General features: G+C 37.8%; 1 protein-coding gene across 1 annotated transcript in view; it reads right to left on the bottom strand.

The window, feature by feature from the left end:
• Positions 1-1,091: 1,091 nt before the first annotated feature.
• The window catches only part of SLC9A2 (solute carrier family 9 member A2), a 98,556-nt gene continuing 76,338 nt past the window's right edge, over positions 1,092-23,309 (bottom strand). Inside the window, exons 8-12 of the mRNA XM_044263761.1 lie at positions 17,301-17,462; positions 8,139-8,235; positions 5,629-5,760; positions 4,105-4,195; positions 1,092-2,801 (exon numbers count right to left, since the gene is read on the bottom strand). Of these exons, the coding sequence (XP_044119696.1) occupies positions 2,431-2,801; positions 4,105-4,195; positions 5,629-5,760; positions 8,139-8,235; positions 17,301-17,462 (853 nt within the window). The 3' untranslated portion in view covers positions 1,092-2,430. The remainder of the gene's footprint in view (positions 2,802-4,104; positions 4,196-5,628; positions 5,761-8,138; positions 8,236-17,300; positions 17,463-23,309) is intronic.

The following is a 23,309-nucleotide window of genomic DNA, read 5'->3' as shown; positions in this document are numbered from 1 at the left end:
GTATAGAGAAAAAGCAAAATGAAGTCAAATTTATTTTTCACTGCTTTTGTCATCTAACAAATAAGAAAATTAAACTGAAAATAAGATGACATAAGTGCTCCTTTTTTTTTTAATTCATACAGTGTCAACCAAATTCTTTATGACTTTTAATCAGTGAAAGCTCAGTTTGGTCTACCTGCTTAACAAGAAGAAATTCAATAAAAACTTTCATGTTTTCTCCTTTGGTTCCAGAAAATTATAATATCTATTATAATATTTATTATTCTAGGATACCAGAAAAAATCAGGAAATGTATTTTTAAGGTCAATTTCCACTTTAAACTTTCTTTTCATTAAGTTCTAAAAATTTACTCTTGGCATTCTCAAAAATATATATCCCATCTCTTGATGAATCACATTCCTATAATAAAATTCTAAGTTAAAATTCAGTTTTAATTTCTTTTCAGGAGGAAATAGATATATTATATATATTTATTTATATAAATATTTTCATTTAAAATTAAGATACTTGGCACAGAGTCCTAAGCTTACAGTTTTCAAATGGTGTCTGTCCTGCCTTCATTGATCAACATGGAAGAGTTTGGGAAGGAAATTGTGCTCTTCATACACTTGTACCTTGTACGTTTATCTTTCCTTCTGCCTTATTCCCAACGTAGCAGTATCCCAAGACTGTGGAAGATAAGAGAAAGGGTAGATTTATTTCTCCACATTGGTGAGGTTAAAGGGAGAGGATAGGAGAAACAGCCCTGGGGATTCTGGGTATAGTCTAATTCATTAATGTTTTCCTACTAACAATACTGTGGTCGTTTGTATCCTTGGTTGCATCTCCAATGCACAACCAGGGGACTGTATGCATGGCCTCACTTGTATTTAAACCCAGACATTTAGAGTCTTGTTCCAGTCCAATTTTTGTTTTTGTTTTTGTTTTTAAGATTAAATTTATTTGATACACAGAGAGAGAGAGAGACAGCGAGAGAGGGAACAGAAGCAGGGGGAGAGGGAGAGGAAGAAGCAGGCTTCCTGCCAAGCAGGGAGCCCAATGTGGGGCTTGATTCCAGGACCCTGCGATCATGACATGAGCTGAAGGCGAATGCTTAGTGACTGAACCACCCAGGCATCCCTCCAGTTCAGTTTTAAAGAGGATTTTTTTCAGGGAGGAAAAAAAGGCCAATAAAGTCTACAGTTTAAGATGGAAATTCAAATATTAATCTTTAATGAGTATATTCCACTTCTTGTCTTTCTGCTGTACTTTTAAAAAGTACTCAGATGAGTAGCATCCATCTTTATATAAAGAATTTGAGTCACTACTTTATTGAGGGCAAAAAGATAAATTATAGAGTAGTGCAAAAAAGAAAAAAAATACAACTCCTATATTCTCCAAAGTGCTTCCTGAATAAATTTCAAAACCTGAACGCTCACCAATTTGTTAAACGTTGGAATACTGTCTATATAAACTGCTTGGAGCCTCTGATCTGTTTTCAAAGTTCTAGAATGTTCTACAGAAAAATTCTATAGTGGGTAGTCATAGATGGGCATGAAAGGGAATCTCCTGCATCCTCCTCCCAGTATTGCACAATGTAAAACCTGCCAACAAGTTGTAAGCGGCTGCCTTGTCTCCCGGCGTACACCATAAGGCCCACACTGGAACTTCATCCAAAGCTGCCACCAAGTCTGTCATACACCGTGTCACCCACACAGCCTTCCTCTTTGCACCATTCAAACACACACAAGAGATGGAATCTCTAGGTCACCCTCAAACGTCCGGTAGCATGAGGAACAAATTAAATCCAGCTGACTCATTGTTTCACGGGCATCTGCATTCTGGGAGCCAGGCCTTCTCATCTGCCCAAACATTCTGACTGCCTCCCCAGTCCGAGTTCACCAGGCATCCCTTCTCCATGCTGTGCTCTTCCTTTACCCACCGCTCATCAGCTCAGGATGGGAAAACACCTTGGCTCTGAGCAGATGGTCCACCGTCCTCCCGGAGCTGCCCTTTACGCCTTGCAAAGGTGTCGAGTATTTTTAACGCCCTTCGCTTACAAACTGATTACAGATATACATAGGTTTTCATAAATAAAATCTGAGGCATATATGTATATATTAAAATTTTCACCAACATGGGTGTGTTAAAAACTTCAAGTTCTGTCATTCAAGTTCAATAAAGGCACACAATTTTTTTCTTTAGGCTTGCGAAGAATATAAGTGCTAGCGAGAAGTCATAAAAGGCTTTTTATGGGGCTTTTTTTCTTTGATTTTCCTCTTCTTGGGTTAAGCATTCATCCCGTCAGTCAATGGTGTGACTCTACTACCCAGTGAAAGTATTTAGATGCATGGAGGGTATTAAATGGATCCCACTGTTGTGTCAGGTTTCAGAGTAACAAACCCTAGCCGCACCGGGTCAGTCATCCCAGTTCTGCTTTGGCCATTTCCATTAAGGCTTCTCACTTCCAAATCGGGCTTTCCGGTTGCCAGGTTCTGATGCCCTTCGGACCAGCCTGGGTGGTGGCTTGGGTAGGACACCTTCAGTCCCACCGTCTTCCTTCACGGGGCCAAACTGGCCTTTGGAGAGAAGGGGCTGCCGTAGCATGCCTGGGGTCTGGGTGCCCCCCTCTTTGCTGTGTGGAGTTGGGGGGGCACAAGGCTGCCCCTGTCCGGAATCAACGTCTACCTCGTTCTTCCATTCCATCTTATAGGGCTGGGGGCCTTTCTTTGAGAACTGTTCTGGCAAGAAGCACCTTGCTCGGGGCTGCAGATTGAGGACGGTGGTCCCAACATCTGTGTCCGAGTCACTGCTGTTACCGCCTACCGCAGAACAGAAGAAGGACAACGTGGGCAAGTGTGTCAGAGAGAAGGGATTGGAAGTGACTCAGCAATGCATGAGCGGGTCCAGCACCTGCTGTGCTCTCAGAACCTGGGGGCTGGGCGGGAGGGGGGGTGGACCGGAGGGCTCACTACCTCTAGCCCACAGACCTGGGCATAACACACAGTCTCTGTGGGCATTCATGTTGAATGTGCACACCCACACTGAAGGGCTTAATGTGTGCCAGGCAACTGTCACGATAAGCTCTTTTAAATGCATTTACCTATTCAATCCTCAATCACCCATTTGCCAGGGGAAGTAACTGGAGTTCAGGAGATTAGTAAGCAGTGGAGCTGGCTCTCAAAGTGAGACTCTCGGGCGACAGCCGCTGTGCTCCCACCTGCCCCATCAGAACAACCCCAAGAGGGCTCTGCTCTGTGTCTGGCACACAGAAAGCAGACCAGCAATTAGCTGCTATTCTGAAAATTCATCTCTTGATCTGGAATCTCAGAGACAACCTTCTTTCTCTCCTTTATGTTTTCATAAAAGGGCCAAAATACCAATGCACACTTTCCAAACAGGGGGAAGACACGTGATCAGAATTAGCTGGTTGTCAAAATTCAGGTCCTGGAGAATTGTGGGGAGGACAGCAGATGGGAGCGGAGATTCTCTGGACGAAAGAGTGTTTTGGTGGATGAGTGCTGCCTGGCCTCCCTTCTCATTTCTCATCTCACCTGTCACCACCAGGGTAGACAGTAGATTTTCCTCTTCTTGGTTAATTAAATAAACAACCAAAAATAAAAGGGGTTACCCTTATCCTACATTTTAATAACATGGTATCCTAATATACTGCTCTTGAGGTTCACAGAAAATGGTTTGGCGTCTACATAAAGATCATCATTAAAGAGATATTTAGACTTTATATGTCAAAGCTTTAATGATTTGGGGCAGAAGTAAAATTTATGGCTCCCTTTATGAAAATTGTAAAAATTTAAATATATCTTTGCAAATTTACAAATTTATAAATTATTTCTGTTTACCTGTTCACTGATCACAGGTGACAGCACTTGTTTTGCTATATCCAATAGAATCATTATGGTAAATAATGGACTCAGTTATTTATAATGTGTACAGAAGCTCCATCCAAAAAGCTCATGATGCTAATAATAAGTCACCATATTATTATTTTAGACTTGCAAATCATTAAGCTCATTGTCCTTCATGAAGAAAAAGGATGAGGAGATTCTCTATTTTATGAACATTAGTTAATAAATTTACTCATTCTGCTCCAACTAAATTCATTACCTGCATTAGAAATATTCTTTTTCTTTTGCAGCTTTTCTGGAAGCTTTGTATTTTTTGGTAAGGATAAGTATCGAGAGGTTGAAGTGGAAGCCTGTGGAAAACATGGAAAATCTTACTTAGACTCTGCAGTTGCCATTTATTGTGTACCAGAAATTCAAAATCTTATATCAAACCCTGATGTTAAAAATTAAATTTGTGGGACGACTGGGTGGCTCAGTTGGTTGGACGACTGCCTTCGGCTCAGGTCATGATCCCTGAGTCCTGGGATCGAGTCCCGCATCAGGGTCCCAGCTCCATGGGGAGTCTGCTTCTCCCTCTGACCTTCTCCTCGCTCATGCTCTTTCTCACTGTCTCTCTCTCAAATAAATAAATAAAATCTTTAAAAAAAAATTAAATTTGTACTTCTCTATTCCAAAATCACTTTGTGAGGGGCTGTGGGGATGGTGAATAAAGTTCCAATAATTATTTCACTTCAAACAACTAACTCTCTTCTAAAAATAAAATAGAAATCAGTATTAATGAAAATGAAAGTACAGTGGAACCACAGAAATAAGAATAATGAAATAATAAGGAAAACAATCAAGTCTTCTTAAAGAGAAGCTACAGACACACTTATTTATAAGGGTATTACTAAAAAAAAAAAAGTAGAACCTACATATATGGAAAGAAAATATATGAAAAATGTAGCATATTTAGTTTTAATTACTTGAGTAAGTCTTGAAAATGATAGAATGAAAAGTATTACCAGAGCTAATTAGCTGACAATTCCAATGCCACAATCTCTCTTTCTTTAACTTAATCAGTGCTTCCACATTTTCGCATAAAAAAAAAGATAATCTTCTTGTTCACATATTACCATTTTGGTCTCTGATGACCCAATAGTGAATATTATTAAAAATGAGATGCGATCCTAAAACTAATGCAACATTGTGTGTCAATTATACTCAAATTAAAAAAAATGCAAGATGCAGTGTCTGCTTTGTGAAATTAATCAATCATAATGTCATTTAAAAATGATTTTCCTTATTTGGTGACAGTGCCCTGGGCCAAATGAAAAGGTGGACACTTGCACCCCTAGCTGCTGTGATTCTGCAGTTTCAGCACAAGCGGCTTGCAAACTCTCCCTGAGGAGATAAATAGGACTTTCCAAATGTAGCTTGGTCCAGCCATGCTGCTTAAATTTGTAATTTGACTTTGTAATTTGACCCTTTCCTGTCCTCCCCTTCTTCCTCCTCAAGCACTCACTGCCACTAACCTAACAGATAACACATTCCATTGCTGGGCCCACGCAAAGGTAGCCTTGTCTGTTTCATTCACCCACAAGTGCCTACAACAGTGCCTGGAACACAATAGGTGTTCTAGAAACATCTAGAAAAACTTCACACAATTAACTCCATCCCAGAATTCCCATGAATCAACCCTCAGCAGGCCATTCTGTCAGTAGGACCTCCAGAACAGCAGTTGGTTGGTTCTACTCTTGGAAGCCTTCCTCATCCCAGACAAATGGTAACAAACAACAGTTACCCTGCGCTCCTGGTTCAAGCTGTTGTCTTTCCTGATACTTTCTCGCAAACTGTGCCTCCGTCGTATTAGAATCTCCTTGGCCTGTCGCTCGCTTGTGTCAGCCGTCAGATTGTGTCTGTTATAGGACAAAGTCTGAAATGAAAACACAGGAGACATTTTACAAGAAAAACAGATTGCTACCCCAGAGATTCTAAAACGTTACTAGGTTGCTTTGACTTTGCACCTGAGTGAGGCACTTAATGAATAGTGCAGAGCAGAAAAATAAATAAATAAAAAGCACAAGAGTTAACACGCATGGGGAAAAAAAGTTAACATTTGTTCAAAATTTGAAAGCTCTTGTCCTCTAATAAAAGTTTGTAAGCTATTTTTCACTGAGAAGTTTGGTCTTCATAAATCAGAAGAATGATGGAATTCATCAAGTACTACTGTCTACCTTGAACTACTTTGTATGTATGTAGCCATCATTAACAGCTGGGGAAAGAACACAATTCATTTTTATACATTCTCTATTGAATAGGAATTACTGGTATAAAGACAAACCACTTTGGGCCACTTGGTGGTGCCATGTCCTTTTGATTAACTTCCGAACCCTTCTTTTCAACCAAGTTGTCAAACTGAAAAAGCTGCTGCTAGAATTAGGAATAACCATGTGCTGGTATTTAGAGCAGTAAAATTTCTAGACCAGGGCATGCATGGCATGAATTTTTAGTTTTATAAGTTTCCTAAAGTGAATTGCAATTAGACATCAAGTTCAATTTCTGATAGAATAAATATGTATTTCTTGGAAATATCCCTGTGTCCTGAACTATATTAAATCTTGAAGAAACTGTGAAAGGGACAGAGAATAAGGCTCAAAACCCGCTTTGAGAAATGTGTTCGCTAGTTGGACATCAAAGGCTAACATAATAATATAAATCCTAAAATGCTAAAACTGTGTGGCATGGGATGATCTCCAAGTGCTATCCCATTGAAAGGGCTGGGAATAATATGGAGGTTTTGAGGAAACCTGAAAACTCGCAGGATATGGAGCAGCTGACAGGAACCCGTGGACTGTTCCAAGTGGAGACGGAGAAGAGAGGAACAGGCCAAGGAAGGAAGACAGAACTTGGGTATTTGGGGGACGGGAGGGAGATGTAAGGTTGGCCACAGCAGAACTCGGAATCAGAGATCCCAAATTCCGAAATAAGAGTTTAACCTATAAGCCATAACTGTTGTTTGTTTCATTTTAAGTAGGAGAATGCTGCCATTAAACATGCTCTGGGGAAAAAGGCAGAGCAAGAGTAATGAGTGATGGAATGAGGACAGTCTTTGGGGAAACCAGCAAGAAAGTACAGAAATGACCCCAACATGAGTGAGGAAGGCTCCTGACAGACTATGTGGACTGTGTGACACCTTCCCCCAACACTGTATCTTAATTTATAGATGAATCTTATTCATCTATTATAAGATGAATCTTATTCATCTATAAAATGGAAATAAGAGTAACACCCTTGGAGGATTGAGTTAATACATGTTGCAATGGGGCATGGCCAACTGTATATTCTCGAAATGTTAGCTCTATTATTAGCTAATTGGTAGAATGAAGTGTTAGTAATAGAGCAGCAGGAGCACCTGGGTAGCTCAGTCAGTTAAGCAGCTGCCTTTGGCTTAGGCCATGATCTTGGGGTCCTGGGATCGAGGCCCTCATAGTATTCCCTGCTCAGGGAGGGAGTCTGTCTCTCCCTCTTCCTCTGCCCCCAGCTTGTGCTCTCCCTTTATCTCTCTCTCTGTCTCTCAAATAAATAAACAAAATCTTTATTAAAAAAGAAAACAATGGAACAGCAATGAAAGAAGTCACTTAGGAGATACATTAAAGGAAGAAACTATAGCACTTATTGAAAAGCAAGGAAGATTAAATACATTTTAACAAGTTTTCTTTAAGCAGTAAGCTTTCTGTAAGTTATAAAGCTATTTCATTAAAAAAAATTAAAAGAGAGCCACAATTAGTTAACTCAGATGCTTTTATCTCCAAATCCATAGAAGCAGAACTCCTGGCAGACTCTTATCCTTTCCCCCATAGTGTCTGAGAGGGAGTGGTCCCTTAACAGGCTAGGACTCTCAGAGAAGAGAAGATACTTGGTGTGGGACATGCAAAAAGGTTGGTGTCATTGTTGGGCAATCTCCGCTACAACTGAGTAGCAGCAATAGGAAGCATATTTTTAGCCAAAGGCAAGGAGGTATTTTTCTAAATAAATTATTCCTGGGTGCCTGGGTGGGTCAATGGGTTAAGCCTATGCCTTCGGCTCAGGTCATGATCTCAGGGTCCTGAGATAGAGTCCCACATCCGGCTCTTTGTTCAGCAGGGAGCCTGCCTCCCCCTCTCTCTCTGCCTGCCTCTCTGCCTACTTGTGATCTCTCTCTCTGTTAAATAAATAAATAAAATAAAATAAATAAAATCTTTAATATATATATATATATATATATATCTTTAATATATATATATATATATATATGTAATAGATTATTCTTACTCGCTGACGGATTTGATAGAGATTTCTGGATAATATTTCTCGAATTTCATCCATTTCACCAGGTGTGAGCTTCCTTATTTTTTCTTCACGACAATCACTGTGAAAAGTTAGAAAAAGAATATAATTTACCATGCAACAAACATTGGAATCCTAAATTTTCCTTTTTGGAGATATGGTATCGGTATCGTTTAAGAAGAATATAATTTAAGATTAAGAATCTTAGCTAAAGAATACATTTAGGGAGTATTGAATATTTTAAAATAACTCCAAACTCTAAAACTTTTCAGTGTCAAAATTATTCAAATTGAATTTAATCATGCCCAAGTTTTCAGTCTGCTCACGCAATTATTTTTTTCCACACAAGTATTTTTAAGGAAGAAAAACTGTAGTAGCTTATAATGCAATCATTTTATTATTTTTAATGCTCCTTAAGATGGTAATACACAATTGGGTTTTGTTCCAACAGAAACTTAATTACCTACATTCTGCTATTAAGGCCTACTCTTTTAAACACTTCATTAAAAATATCTGTGAAGACACCATTTATAAAAAGGTAGGTATATACATTCAATCATCATATTCAAGGATTTCATATTTGCAAAGTCAAAGTCACCTACTTGCTAAAATTTATTTATAAACACAGTGCCAGTACTCATAACAAAGTGGGGGAAAATTTGAGTTCCACAACACACAGGTTCCTAGATGAGCAGGCTGAACATGGCGATGTTCTGTCTTCTTGTTTCAGCTCCTGTACTGTAAACAAATGTCCTTTCCATGATCTATTTCATGACACATTTTTCACACGGGTGTGCTTTGTTTGGTGATTTCACTGCTTAAAATGGCCCTGAAGTGCAGGTCTGAAGTGCTGTCGAACATTCCCGAGCACAAGAAAGCTATAATGTGCCTTCCAGAGAAAAGTCATGTCAGATGAGTTTTGTTCAAGCATGAGCTGTGGTGCTTTTGGCCATAAGTGGAGTGTTAATGAAACTATATATATATATATATATATATATATATATATATACACACTATATATATGTATGTATGTATATAGTGTGTATATATATATATATATATATATATATATATGTATATATATGTATCAGGGTATGTCTTTAATGAAAACATACATAAAACAAATTATGTATCAGCTGGTTGAGAAAATGTCTTCAGGGCCAGAGGCTCATAAGGAGCTAAACCTGCATTTCTCCTAGGAGCAAGCGTTTGGTATTCGCAAATCCTCATTCATGGCAATTTTACAGAACATAACTACTGCCAACAGTGAGAACCAACTGTATTTATACAGTTCTATTCTAACTGCTTCAAAAAGGCTTTGAGGGGGCCTACAAAAATATATAGTACAATAAAATGCATAGATAGGAAAAATTAAAGCTGAGAAAGTTAATATACATTAATGCAGGTCTTAAGGAAGATGGGCTAGGGACATACCAATTGAAGAGCACAGTTCTCTTATTTTTTGTTTTAAAGCAAACTTGTTACTGAAAAACAAGTATAATATTAATTACCTATGTCCAAAGGGTAATGGAGAAACACAAATGAATGATCACAGAAATCTAAGGCTTCAGCAGAACAGACTTGCCTAACTATAAATGATTCATTTTTGCCTCAGCCTCAATTGCACAGATGAGTTTTTAGGACGCATCTTCTTAGATGGAGGCATTGTTGTTCGGACAGCTGTCCAGGTTTCTAATAGGGTTTTTTGATCAGCTAAGTTAATTCACAGAATTTTAGAAGGACTAGAAGGTCAAGAGGTAACCAACTTTTCAAGATCTAATATTCTGGTTTTATCCAACAAATGTTTGTATAACTCTAGCAATAAGTGCACAACTACCTCCCTTGTTTATACTTAAAATATATTTTACTGGAATATAATTCGAAAGAGAAAAGTACATGAATCTTACATGTAGGCTCAATGAACTATCACAAAGTGAATGTACTTGTATAACCGCAACCAAAGTGAAAACACGGAACATGAACTAAAACCTCAGAAACCACATCATATTCTGCCCCCCCAACCATCTCTACTTCCCTGCTCTTTGACAAAACAACCACCATCCTAACGAGCTGACAGAATAGTTGTACCTGAATTTGAACTCTATATAAATGGAGTCTTACCTAGATAAATGGAGAGTACCTACTACTACAATAGGTAGTCTCATTTCTTTATTTATTTATCTATGTAGGTATATATTTATTTTTTAGAGTAGGTAATCATTTAAATTTAGCTTCTTTTGTTTAGCATCGTGTTAGAGATTCCTCTGTGTTATCCCATGTAGCTGTGCTTTGTTCATTTTATTCATTGTGTGATATCCCATTACATGACCATATAACAATTTATCCACTTTTCCATTGAAGGGTATTTGCCCTATTTCTGAATTTTGGCTATGAGAAATAATACTTTATGAGTATTCTCATATACATATTTTGGAACACATATGATTATTGGCCATTTGGATATCCTATTTTGTAAACTGCCTGAACAAGTCTCTTGTCCATTTTTCCATGGGACTATCATTTTTTTTTTTAGACCTTTCTCAGTTTTCTGTGAGGCAAGTATCTTCTATTTTATGGTTTGCCTTCTCATTCCTTTAATGAAATATTTTCCTATCATAACAGTAACAGAATATTCTCTCATATAATTTTGTATATGAGATATATAATATATTTTATATATGAGATATATTATATATGAAATTTTATATATGAGATATATAATATATATGAAATATATAATTTATATTTATAAATTATATTTGAGATATATAATATATATTATATATGAGATAAAATACATAATATATATAATATAATATAATTCTCTCATATAATAAAAGCTTTATTGTTTCCCCACTCCCATGCATACCTATGATACTCCTTGGTTTGATATAATATGTGAAGTTGTGTTCAATTCCACTTAATCTCCATATAGATCCTTAACTGACCCAGGGCCATTATTTTAAGGCCATCTTTTCCCTACAGATTTGTGCTATAAACTTTGACATTAATAATTATCCATATATGTGTGGGTCTTCCAAACTCATACTTTGTTCCACTGGTTTGTTTGTCATTTTGTCTTTGTTCAGTATCCTATTGTCTCAGTCACAGGAGCTTTATAGAAAGTCTTGCTACCTAATAGTATAAATCCTCCAAATTTGTTCTTCAGCTTTGAAGACAATTTTGTCTTGGTTAATTTGGGCCCTTTACATTTCCACAGAAATTTTAGGACCAGACTGTCTAATGACACAGACACAAACACATTGCGATTTTTAATAAAATTGCTTTGAATCCATACATCAATTTGAGAAGAATTGAAAATCTTATAATATTGAGTCTTTCTTTTTATTAATATAGTCTTTATCTGTTTTGGACTTTCTGTAGAGAGGCTTCACACATATTTGCTAAATTACATTTTGATGTTTGATATTGATATACATGTTTCATGATACAATTCTGAATCAAACATTTTTAAATTTTTATTTTTCTTTTAAAATATTTTATTTATTTGACAGAGAGAGATCACAAGTAGGCAGAGAGGCAGGCAGAGAGAGAGGGGGAAACAGGCTCCTCGCTCAGCAGAGAGAGCCCGATGTGGGGCTCGATCCTAGGACCCTAGGATCATTACCTGAGCTGAAGGCAGAGGCTTAACCTACTGAACCACCGAGGTGCTCCTCAAGCATTTTTTTTAAATGCCACTTTCTATTTGTTGATACTTAGAAAAACTACCACTGATTTTTTTTTACCATGTATTAAGAAACCTGGATAAATTAATTTATTATGTCTAATTATTTATCCATAGATTCTTTTGGATTTTCTTTGAAAACAATCAAGGTATTTAGGAATAATGACAGCCTTCTTTTCCTATCTTTAATCTTCAATTTTTTTTTTTTGCTTAGCAGTGGTACAATATTCATAGAAATCATAATGATATGCCACTGTGTTCCAATCTTAAGGTAAACGCTTCAACATTTCAACATTAAAAATACTATTCACCACAGATAATTCATGAATAAACTTTATCAGCTTGAGAAAGGATTTCTTCTATTCTAGTCTATTTATGTGTGTATGTATATATATATATATATATATATATATATATATATATATATTTTTTTTTTTTTTTTTAAATCAGGAATAGAGGGGCACCTGGCTGGCTCAGCTGGTTAAGTGTCCAATTTGATCTTGGCTCAAGGCATGATCTCAGTGTTGTGAGATAGAGCTCTGGGTCAGGCTCTGAGCTCAGTTCAGAGTCTGCTTGTCCCTCTCCCTCTGCTCCTCCCCTGCTTGCACATGCACTCTCTCTCTCATAAATAAAAAAAAATAAAATACTTTTTTTAAAAACAAGACTAGATATTGAATTTTATTATATAATTTTTCTACCTCGATTATAGATAAATAATGACCCTTGATTTCTCTTCTCTTATTCTGTAAAAGTGGCAAACAACTGATTGATTTTTTACTTTTAAGCCACCATTATATTCCTGGACTAAGTCAAAATTATTCTGATATATATCTTTTTACATATCTCTGGATTGGGTTTGCTAATATTAGCAATATTGCTAATATTATGTTTGGAATTTTTACAGAAATATTAAGTCTATAATTTTATTTCTGTATAAGTGTATTTATCAGGTTTAAGATCAAAATTGTGCTAGTCCCATAAGGCAATTTGGAAAGATTTCCATCTTTCCTTACTTTCTGAAGAAGTCTGTGCAAGATTGGTTTTATCTCCTCCTTAAATGTTTGGCAGAATTTACAAATAAAGCCATATGGCCTTAGGGGTTACTTTGTGGAAACAATTTCAATTATAGATTTATTAACTTAATACTTGAGTACTATTCAGATTTTCTGGTCTTTTATGGGTTTAATTTATCGTTCCTTTTTCTAAGTTTCTAGAATGGATTATTGATTTTCAGCCTGACTCTTTTTTTTTTTTTGACATTAAGTGTTAAAAATTTTTTTTTTCATTAAATGTTAAAAAAATCTCCCTTTAAACAATGTTTTACACGTTTTCATATGTCATACTTTTCAAAATATTTTCTGATTTACATCATAATTTATTTGATTCAGTTTTCATTTAACTTCTAAGTAAAGGGATATTTGACTTTTTATACTGTTTTAGATTTTATTTTGTTTTTGATTCCTTTCTGGTAAGGGAACATATCATGTGTGAAACTTTTAAAGATTTGGTTGTTTATTATGTGGTTGAAATCTTCTATATCTTTACTGAAAGTTTGTCTGCTTGTACTGTCAGTTTCTAGGAGAAGAGCTATACAATTATCTACTATGATTATGAGTTTGTGTATTTCTACTTATGGCTCTGCTGAGTTTGGGTTTATATATTTTGAGGTTACGTTATTATTTGAATGCTAATTTAGACTTTTCTATCTACTTTTAGAATTGAGCCTTTTATCGTTATGAAATGAATCTCTTTATGCCTAGCAATATTTTCCTATAAAGTTTACATTTTATGAAAATAATTACACAAACTTTCTATTGTTTAGTGCTTCAACAAGATACCTTTTTATCAGCCTTTCACCTGTAAACTTTCTGTACCCTGAGATAAAAGCACTAGCTCTTATAAGCAGCATCTAGTGAGTTGTATATTTTCATCCATTCTGATCACCCATCTTTTTAAATGGGATAAATTTATATTTAATGTAATTACCTTTGCGTTTAAAGCTATCATCTTACTATTTGCATTCTATTTGTTCTATTCTATACTTGCTTTTTCTACTCTGTTGCCTTTTTAAATTTTATTTTATTTGGATGTTTTATTTCCCTGGTCTGTTAGCTTGTTACATTCTTTTACTGTTTTTTCAGGGGTTATGTGGGATTACAACATTAGAATACAACAACACCAGTCACCTCCCTCCAATTTATAAGCTATTTTTGTTGTTAATTTTAATTCTATTTACACTCAAAACCCCACATACATTATTATTTTATGTAATTACTATTCATTTAGGTTTTATAAATATTTATCTTTTCCATTATTTTAATCCCTTCCTTAATCTCAAAGCTTCTAGGTGATTCTTCCTTCTGTCTGAAACATTTTATCATTCAATGTAGTATGATGGCTTTTTATCTATCTAAAAATATTTTTATTCTACCTTTTTTTTTAAAGAATATTTTAGCAGGATATGGACCCCTAAGTCATCAGTCACTTTCTTTCAGAATTTGGAGGATGCCAATGGTTTCCATGGCTTTTGTTGAAAAATAAGTTGTCAGGTATGTTTTTTTTTTTTTTTCTCTTTTGAAGAAAATAGGTCTCTTTTTTCCTCTGATTATGATTAAAATTTTCTTTTTGTGTTTTTGACTTGTAGCAATTTTACAAGCTTTTGGTTTTGGTTTTCTTCTTACTTAATCTGCTTGGGGCTTGTCATAGTTCATGTCTTTTATCTGTTTGGGAAAATGCTCAATCATGATCTCTTAAAATACTATTTCTACTAATTTACCTTTCATTTCCTTTCAGAACATTTCATAATATCCCATATATTTCTTTTTTTTCCAATTTATTTATTTTCAGAAAAACAGTATTCATTATTTTTTCACCAAACCCAGTGCTCCATGCAAGCCGTGCCCTCTATAATACCCACCACCTGGTACCCCAACCTCCCACCCCTCCGCCACTTCAAACCCCTCAGATTGTTTTTCAGAGTCCATAGTCTCTCATGGTTCACCACCCCTTCCAATTTACCCAAAAGCACATACCCTCCCCAATGTCCATAACCCTACCCCCATATATTTCTTACTTTGTTTCCCACATTTTCCATATTGTCTTTTTCACTATATGCTTCATTCTGATTATTCCTTCTGTCCCATCTTCCAATCAATCAATTCTCTCTACAGCTGTGTCAATCTTTTACACTATCAAATGAGATCCCAAAATTAGTTAATTTTTAGCTCATATATTACATTTAGGTCTTTTATTTATATCATCTCCATGACAATGTCAAAATTGTTGATGCCATTTTCCATCCTTAAACATACTTTTAATTTTAAAGTCCCTAACGCAACTATCCAAAACCCACTTGTGTGTCTGTTACTACTGTTTTTGTTTATCTTTTTCTCAAAGATTCCAATAACATTTCTTTATCTACTTATATGTTTTTGATTGGTTGCTAGACATTATATATGAAAAATCATGGAGATAGTTTAAGACTCTTTATAATCTTATTTTCCTCCAGAGAAGATTTAAGTTTTTTTCTCTCAGTCAGCTGGGATAAAAGTAATATCGATCTCAGATGATTTAAACAATCATGGATTGAGATAATTCTAGGTCAGACTTCTTTCCTTTGAGGGTTAAGGTGTAGAATCCTAAAGTAACAACCTACAGCTGAGCACAAGAGCTCTTCCTTCTTGGTAGGTCCTAAATTCCAATTTTATTCTCAAAGACCAATCAGTCTATCAAAACTTCTGTTTTAGCCTTTTAGACTCTTAGATCATTTCTCTGTGATCCAGGGGGAAAAGGGCACCAAATGCCAGTTCCATCTTCTTGGACTTCCCTTTTCTGTTGACTCTAAGCCAAGAAATTCCTCATTGTCCTGGTACTTTCCAGCTTTAAAGCAAATTTATAAAATATATTTTGTTCTTTTTTTCTTAGTTATTTTTCTAGGATAGTCTGTCTAGAACACTTAGTCCATTACTGCCAGAAATACAATTCTTTATTAACTCTCTTTTTGCTTCTAATTTCCCTTAAAGAAAACATTTCAGGAGATGTGGAATGGTCAATATGGTACTCATTTATCTAACTGTGCAGCTGGCCATTAATTCTGCTACTCACTTCCATAAACTTTACCTTTGCTCTGCTTATTACCAGTTTCTAAAGGAAGTATAAATAGGGAGTAAAACTAAGATTTTTTTTCTCCTGTGATCACAAAGACATTGACTCTCTTTTGTGAAGCTGAACAATTGAATTATCCCTTGCTACAACTGCAAACAGAATAGTGCATAAGAAAGATCGTTAACTTGTAAAGTTAGAGGGAAACAAAGATCAAGTCTAGTCCCATTTTCCACTTGGAAGAAACTCGATCTCAGGAAAATAGATGAACCAGCTTAAGGTCACAGGGTGAATTATGGCAGGGTGGGACTATAAATCAGTCACTCTGCTCACACCACTACTGTTTTTAGAGCAGTATAACACCTGTACCTCCAAGCCCTCCTGACCATGTTTCTTTTTCTTCTGGATCGTGTAAACTCCTATATTTTTAATAGGGGATTTACAGTCTTAGTAAAAAGCCTAGTTTATATGGTTGGGTGTGATTTGGAATTTCATGTCTCATTTCAGCTCTTCCACAGATCATATTTTAATTAGGTGACATGTATTTTAAAGGTACTTCAAGCTCATCGGTGAAAGAAGAAATCAGCAGAACCAGTAATTTCTGTCATTTTGTGGTAGGGAAGGATTGATGTTTACATGGTAAAATGACCTATGGTTAACTGAGCAGTTACTGTTCTGCTATGGATTTGCTCTAGAATTTTGGATAAGTCACTTTACTACCCTGAATCTTCATTTCCTCATTTTTAAAACTAGGGAGACAGAAAAAACAATGGCTCCCAATCCTGACTGCATACTGGAAATAGCTGAAGAACTTAGAAAGAAAATATACCCATACCTGGGCCTTACCCCCAGAGATTTGGGGTTTACTGCTGTGCGCAGGGCCTGGACATCTTAAATGCTCCTAAGATATTTTTAATGTACAGCCTCAGTTGAGAACCGCTGTACCAGGTGATCACGACTGTTCTTTGCAAGCCTTCAACTATGACTAAATAAATAATCTATGAGGAAACAGCTATATAATTAGATGCATACTTACAATCACACACCTTAAGATATTCCATTTCAAAATGCTTGCTGAGGAGGCACTTTGCCAAAGCAATGAATTACCACAAGAAAATATAACAAAGGCGTAATTGCTCTAAACATGACAAGGTATTTTCTGGCCAGCCAATTGTAAAATAACACAACATGATGGGACCTGATGTAACATAACAGAAGGTACATTTCTAGGCTTCACTTTTTAACCAGAATCTCGTTTTTCTGGGAGGTCTAGGGCATAGAGGAAATTTGTAACCGTGACTGCTTTCAAAAAACTATAAAGACGCACTTAGTAGTACTTTTATTTGCAAGACCGTACTTACTTCAAAGATGCAAAAGAAGGAACCGTACTTATCATCCCCGTCTCTGCCATCTCGATGGCATGTTTTATTTCAAGCTTTTTATATAAAGACACAATGCTTGACTTGGGTTGGTTTTCACGAATCAAAAGCTTCCGCAGGTATTTGTCATCGAACTTCTTAAACCTGGAAATAAAGAAAATCCAAGCTTCAATTAATTAGTATTGCATTGACCAACCCCCCCCCCAAAAAAAAAACCCAAACACAAGCCTGTTTTTACCATCATTTCTACCACACTCGGGAAAAAATTGAGTAGCCATGTTTAGCTTGTCTGATTAATATTTATTTTTATATGTGCATACCTGGATATATGTGTATATAAAATATATGTATATATAAATGTTACTTTTGGTACATTTTTGTATAGAGCCATGATATACATATATCTAATATCTACTAGTTATAGATTAAAATATGTATATTTTTAACATTTATAATTTTCCTGCTTTTCCTTTCAGCGACACTACTCAAAAGTATTAATATTTGGGGTGCCTGGGTGGCTCAGTTGTTAAGTGTCTGCCTTTGACTCAGGTCATGATCCCAGAGTCCTGGAGTTGAGCCCCACATTGGGCTCTCTGCCCAGCAGGAAACCTGCTTATCCCTCTCCCACTACCCCTGCTTGTGTTCCCTCTCTCGCTATCTGTCAAATAAATAAATAAAATCTTAAAAAAAAAAGTGTTAATACTTCCTCCAATTCCTCTTTCTCTGTTTTTCTTTAAAACATTCACTGCTTTTGCCCCCAAAACTCTGCTGAAGCTACTCGTATTGAGGTCATCAGTGACCCCAGAATATAAATCCAATGGCCAATCATTAGTCGTCACCTTTCCTGACCCCTCCCGCCTAACACATCGTCTTCTAGAAAAAAATACACCTTTGGGTCCCCTCCTACCTCTTTCTCCACCTCTTTCTCAACCATGGTCTTTATCTTCTTTCTTGCCTCTTGATGTAGGACCCAGGGTTCCCTCTTGGTCCTCTTTACCTCCGCTTGCTCTCAGGCCATCTTGCCCAGTCTCCTGATTTTAATGGCATTTCTATGCCACCACTCCCACATTTGTGTCTCCTGCTCCAGTCTCACCCTAAGTCCTGGAAAGGGCTATTCAACCACCTAGTCGAGTCCTAAGCCAGTCCCCACTTAGATATCTAGTTGTCAAATTTGATGTTCCCAGATTGAACGCGCTTTCTCCTAGTCTTCACCATTTCAGTTAATGACCACTCTACCAGGCCAAAACCCCTGATGTCAACTTTGATTCTTCTCCTTCTCTCACATTCCATGTTAAGGCCTGAATTGTGTCCCCCTAAAAATTCACAGATTGAAGTTCTCACCCCTAAGACCTCAGAATGTTATTTGGAGACAGGGTCTTTACGTGTCAATTAAGTTAAAATGAGATCATGAGGGCGGGTCTCAATCCAATATGACTGGTGTCTCTGTGACTAAAGCAAGTTTGGACACAGACAGTAAAGAGGCAGGAAGGAGGCCAGCTACAAGCCAAAGAGAGAGGCCTGTACAGATGCTTCCCCTTGTGGCCCCCAGAAAGAGCCAAATCTGCTGACACTTTGATCTTGGACTTCTAGTCCCCAGGACTGTGAGAAAATAAATTTCTGTTGTTTAAACCACACAGTCTGTGCTACTTTGTTATAGCAACTCTAGCAAACTCATACTCCATTATACACTCTGTTGGCAATTTCTGTTGGTTCCACCATCAAAACACAAACCCAACCCAACCAGGCCTCACCACTTCTACACTCCTATCTCTTGGATCTACCCTGGTCCAAGACATCATCATCTCTCAAACATATTCTTGCAATAGGCACCAACTGGTCTCCCTGCTTCCACCACTGCATTCCTACAGACTACCCTTGACACAGAAGCCGAGTGATCTGGATAAAATACAAGTCAAACCACGTAAAACTCTGCGTCTCCCTTGACTAAATGCACAATGACCTAGGGGGACCTCCATAATTTGGAGCTGCATCTCCTAGCACTGTTCTCATGTCCAGCCTCACTGGTGCCCTTTCTGCCCCGGAAACTTGCCAGCTCTGTTCCCACCCATGCGCCTTTAGACCCAGTATTCCTTCCACCATGCACACTCCTCCCCCACACACCTGCATGGCTCAGCTGCAGACCCTCCTTTAAGTCCTTCCTCAGGAGTCATTTATCAGAAAAGCTTTTCCCTTCCAACCCATTAGAACCATATGCCATCTCCCACCCCCTGAACTTCCTATTCTACCTGCTACACATATTTTTTGCCATTGCAGTTATCATTTTCAAATATGCTATATAATTCCTCTTACTTTCTGTCCCCTACCACTAAAATGATACATATGGGCCGAGATTTGTTTTGTTTTGTTTTCCATTTTTGTCCTTTACCACCAATGCTTGGCATGCTGTAAGCACAGACGGTGGAATGGATCATTTGGTCTCAATTCCTCCCTCTATCCACACCCTCTGCCCTATTACTTGGCCATGTCCTTGCACCATGGCCTAGGTGACCTGTGCTATCTTGTTTCCTGTCACTGGCATTAATAATGTTCCCTGCTCTGGTCAGTGGGCTGTAGCAGACATAACAACTGGGGCAGCGGCTTAAAATGGGCTTGTACTGAGGATTACCTCTTTGGTTTCCACAATTGCCAGGAGAAGGATATGATTGGAGTGACTCAGTCCCAGGACAAAGGTGAATGCCACATGATGTAGAGTTCAATCCTTCCAGTCACACCAGAGAAGGCCAGCTGGGATCAGCTGACAAAACCAACCAACCCCCTGAAGCATGAGCCAGTCCAGTTTACAGCAGCCCAGCACAGCCCAGAGCCTGGACTCCCAGACTCATGACTCATGTGCTTTAATAACGTGACTGTTGTTTGAGCAGCTGAGTAAAAGGGTGGTTTGTTATGTAACATTATTATGCCAATAGGTAAGCAAAACTGTATGCAATGAATATTTGTTGAGAAAGAAAGAAATGCATTACAGTGATTACCATAAGCCCAAGGAGGTTTATAGGTACACCTGTGCTACTATGATAGGAACAATGTGAACCCACATTCTTGGTACTGGCCCTTTGTTCTACACTGGAGGGCAATAAATAATTAAGGGGTCATCCTTTTCACTGGCTACTGCATGTAACAGGGACCAAGTTTTTTTTGTTGTTGTTTATTCTAAATTTCATGTGAGGCTCATTGGGCTAGGACTCCTGGCCACAACACATCTTTTTAAACTTTGGTTACTCTTATTATTATTTTAGCTTTTCACTAGAGAGAAACAAAAGGGAGAATAAGCATTAAGGGCAAAGGCATCTGATTTAACATAGGAACTGTGTGCCTTCTTTGTTTTATTTTCACACCTTTCAGTTCTCTGCCAACCTACACCTAGGCGCGCTCTCTCGCCGTCATTAGACTCCTTTTACCAAGTCTGAGAAACTTCCCTCCTCAAACGTTTAAAACTTGCCCTTTCTCAAAGGATCAGCTGCCTCACAAATTCTCTGGCAAGACAACTAGAAATCCACAGCCTTAAGGATTCCAGAGGAAATGGAAAGATCCCAACATACCTAAAACAGTCCACTTCTTTCTATATGATCTTTAGTAACGTCAACAATTAGGTACATACCAGAGATAGGATCTGAGCAGAGCTGATTTTGAGAATGACCTGCGTCAGCACCAAATTCCTCCATACCTACACACACTTCCCTGCTCTACCTAGGACATCCAGTACACTTGACAAATCCAGGGAATTATGCTGAAATTTACCTGGAGACTGTCATGCACGGAAACATACAGGGGTTGAAAGAAAGACGTACACTGCAGTGGAAAACTGGAGACACGGAGCTATAGTACCTTTCAGACATGAAATCAGAGTTGGCTCTGCCATCTTTAGTATTTATAGTCCAATTAGCCTGGCAGCCTGTAGATGTTGGCCTGGAACAGACTCACGTACACCAGAGACAGAGTATCTCTGCCTGAAAGAAAGGATGCAGCCAGACTTTCTCTGATATTCCTTTACCTGACGTTCCAAGACCAAATCTCCATGACCACAGTGTCCACCACTTCCTCCTAACACTGCCCCAGGGATGCTGACCTGATTCCTACTCCGGTCTTTGTCCCCATTTGGGAGGCAGAGGCGTGGTATATATCTTTACACTAATTTTCCCTTTGGAAAGGAACCAACTGTCCTGGGTGATGACTTTCTCCTGCCCCTCCAGGGAAAGACATGGGATGCTGGAGGAGTGAGAAAAGTGATCAAGTGATCGGGTGCAAAGGGAGGAGGCAGATGGAAAACAGACCTGGCTGAGAAAAACAACAACAACAACAAAACAGAGGAAGAGAAGCGGAAAAGTCTGAACTGCTGGCTTGGCAAAGACAAGGATCCGTCTTTGTTAGGAAGGTCCCAGGCACATAAAGCAGGGTAGTGTGTAGAAAGTCACAGCACTGATGGGTAGGGTTCTCTCACCTACCCCCTGCCTGCAAAAATGTGACTCCTGCCCAAGACAAATGGTCATTTTTCCCCCCAGATTTTAACAATGGAGATTTTAGTTTGCTTTAGTACTTTGTGCCCCCTCATAGTTAACTCTCCATACAAATAAACTATTTTTTCTTTGCTTACAGAGTAAGGCTCTGTCTATGAGGCTTTTTTCCACTAGCAATCAGTGTGGTCAGGTTTGTCAAGGGTGTTTTAGCACTTAGAGTCTCTGTAACTCATCTTACTACTTAATGACAGCACTCACTCACTCACACACACACACCCATTTGTGTGACTGTTTTGTTGCCTTTATTATATTGCAAAATTTTAAAGTCCTGAGTTTATGTTTATACTTCTGCTATAATCCAGTATCATGTCAGAACATGTGAACAAACAATAAGCACTCAAAAACTCCCTGATGTTAAATTACATAAACTGGCAGCTTGGTCAACTTCATGTAAATTAGCAGGGGGTGGGGGAGGGCTTCTATTACAAGTTGGGAAAGCAAAGGAAAGAAAGAAACTACCAAAATATAGTTTAAAGCTGTTGTCTCTCTCCTTCAAAAAGCTTTCTTAACCAGTGATGTGAGGATAAATCTTCATAAATCGTTTTATGGGGGAAAAAATGGGCCCTGGTTTATAGTATTTGTCAGTTCCTCCGCATAGGACCCGGGCTGACTCAGGCTACCTGTGTGGATGGCACTGATGTGAAGTCAGGAGGAGAGGGACATGGTCAGCTTCTGGTGGTCAGGTGAGCTGGTTCCTGAGTTCCCAACTCTGGTTCCGTGGTCCCCAACCCTGCTCTTGGAATTAATCCCGAAGTCTGTTTTTCAGTTTATATGAAAGCATGTACCAAATTCTGCCTGGCTAGTGTACCTTGTCCATTTCAACTACAGATTCCTTGAAGAGGGGCGCCTGGGTGGTACAGTGGGTTAAGCATCTGACTCTTGGTTTTGGCTCAGGTCACGATCTTGTGGTCCTGGGATCGAGCTCCACATGGAGCTCTGTGCTCAGTGCAGAGTCTGCCTGTGATTCTTTCTCTCTCCCTCTGCCCCTCCCCATGCTCACTCGTGTGTTCTCTCTCAAAGAAATAAAATCTTAAAAAAAAAAAAAAAAGAACCTTGAAGGGAGACATCACAAAGCCTTTAAAATTAAAGGGGAAAAAAAAAAACAGAAATAGATAGACACATTTATATAAGTGCACATAATCTTTCATAGAAGTGCAGCTTTAAAAATACTTACTTCTAAAAAAAAATTTGTCACTTCTATTTGTTACAATACCTGTATTTAAAGTTTGTTTGTAAAATACATGTTAGTCTAAGTATATCATCAGGAGCTCCAAAGCTCTGCATTTGACAAAGCCCCTCAACATATGCAGGACCACAAACAGTAATGGAACCCTCAGTTTTTCACCAAATAGGCTGTATATCTCAGTGTCCCTTGTTGTGAGAAAGGCCTGCCTGACTGAGTGCCTGTCACAGAAGGCCAGGCCATATGTGTAACTGGAAGAATTGTGTGAAAGCTTCC

The sequence above is a fragment of the Neovison vison genome, chromosome 8 (assembly GCF_020171115.1).
Source record: "Neovison vison isolate M4711 chromosome 8, ASM_NN_V1, whole genome shotgun sequence".
In the NCBI taxonomy this organism is placed as follows: domain Eukaryota; kingdom Metazoa; phylum Chordata; class Mammalia; order Carnivora; family Mustelidae; genus Neogale; species Neogale vison.
This window is presented reverse-complemented; position numbering and strand designations above follow the sequence as displayed.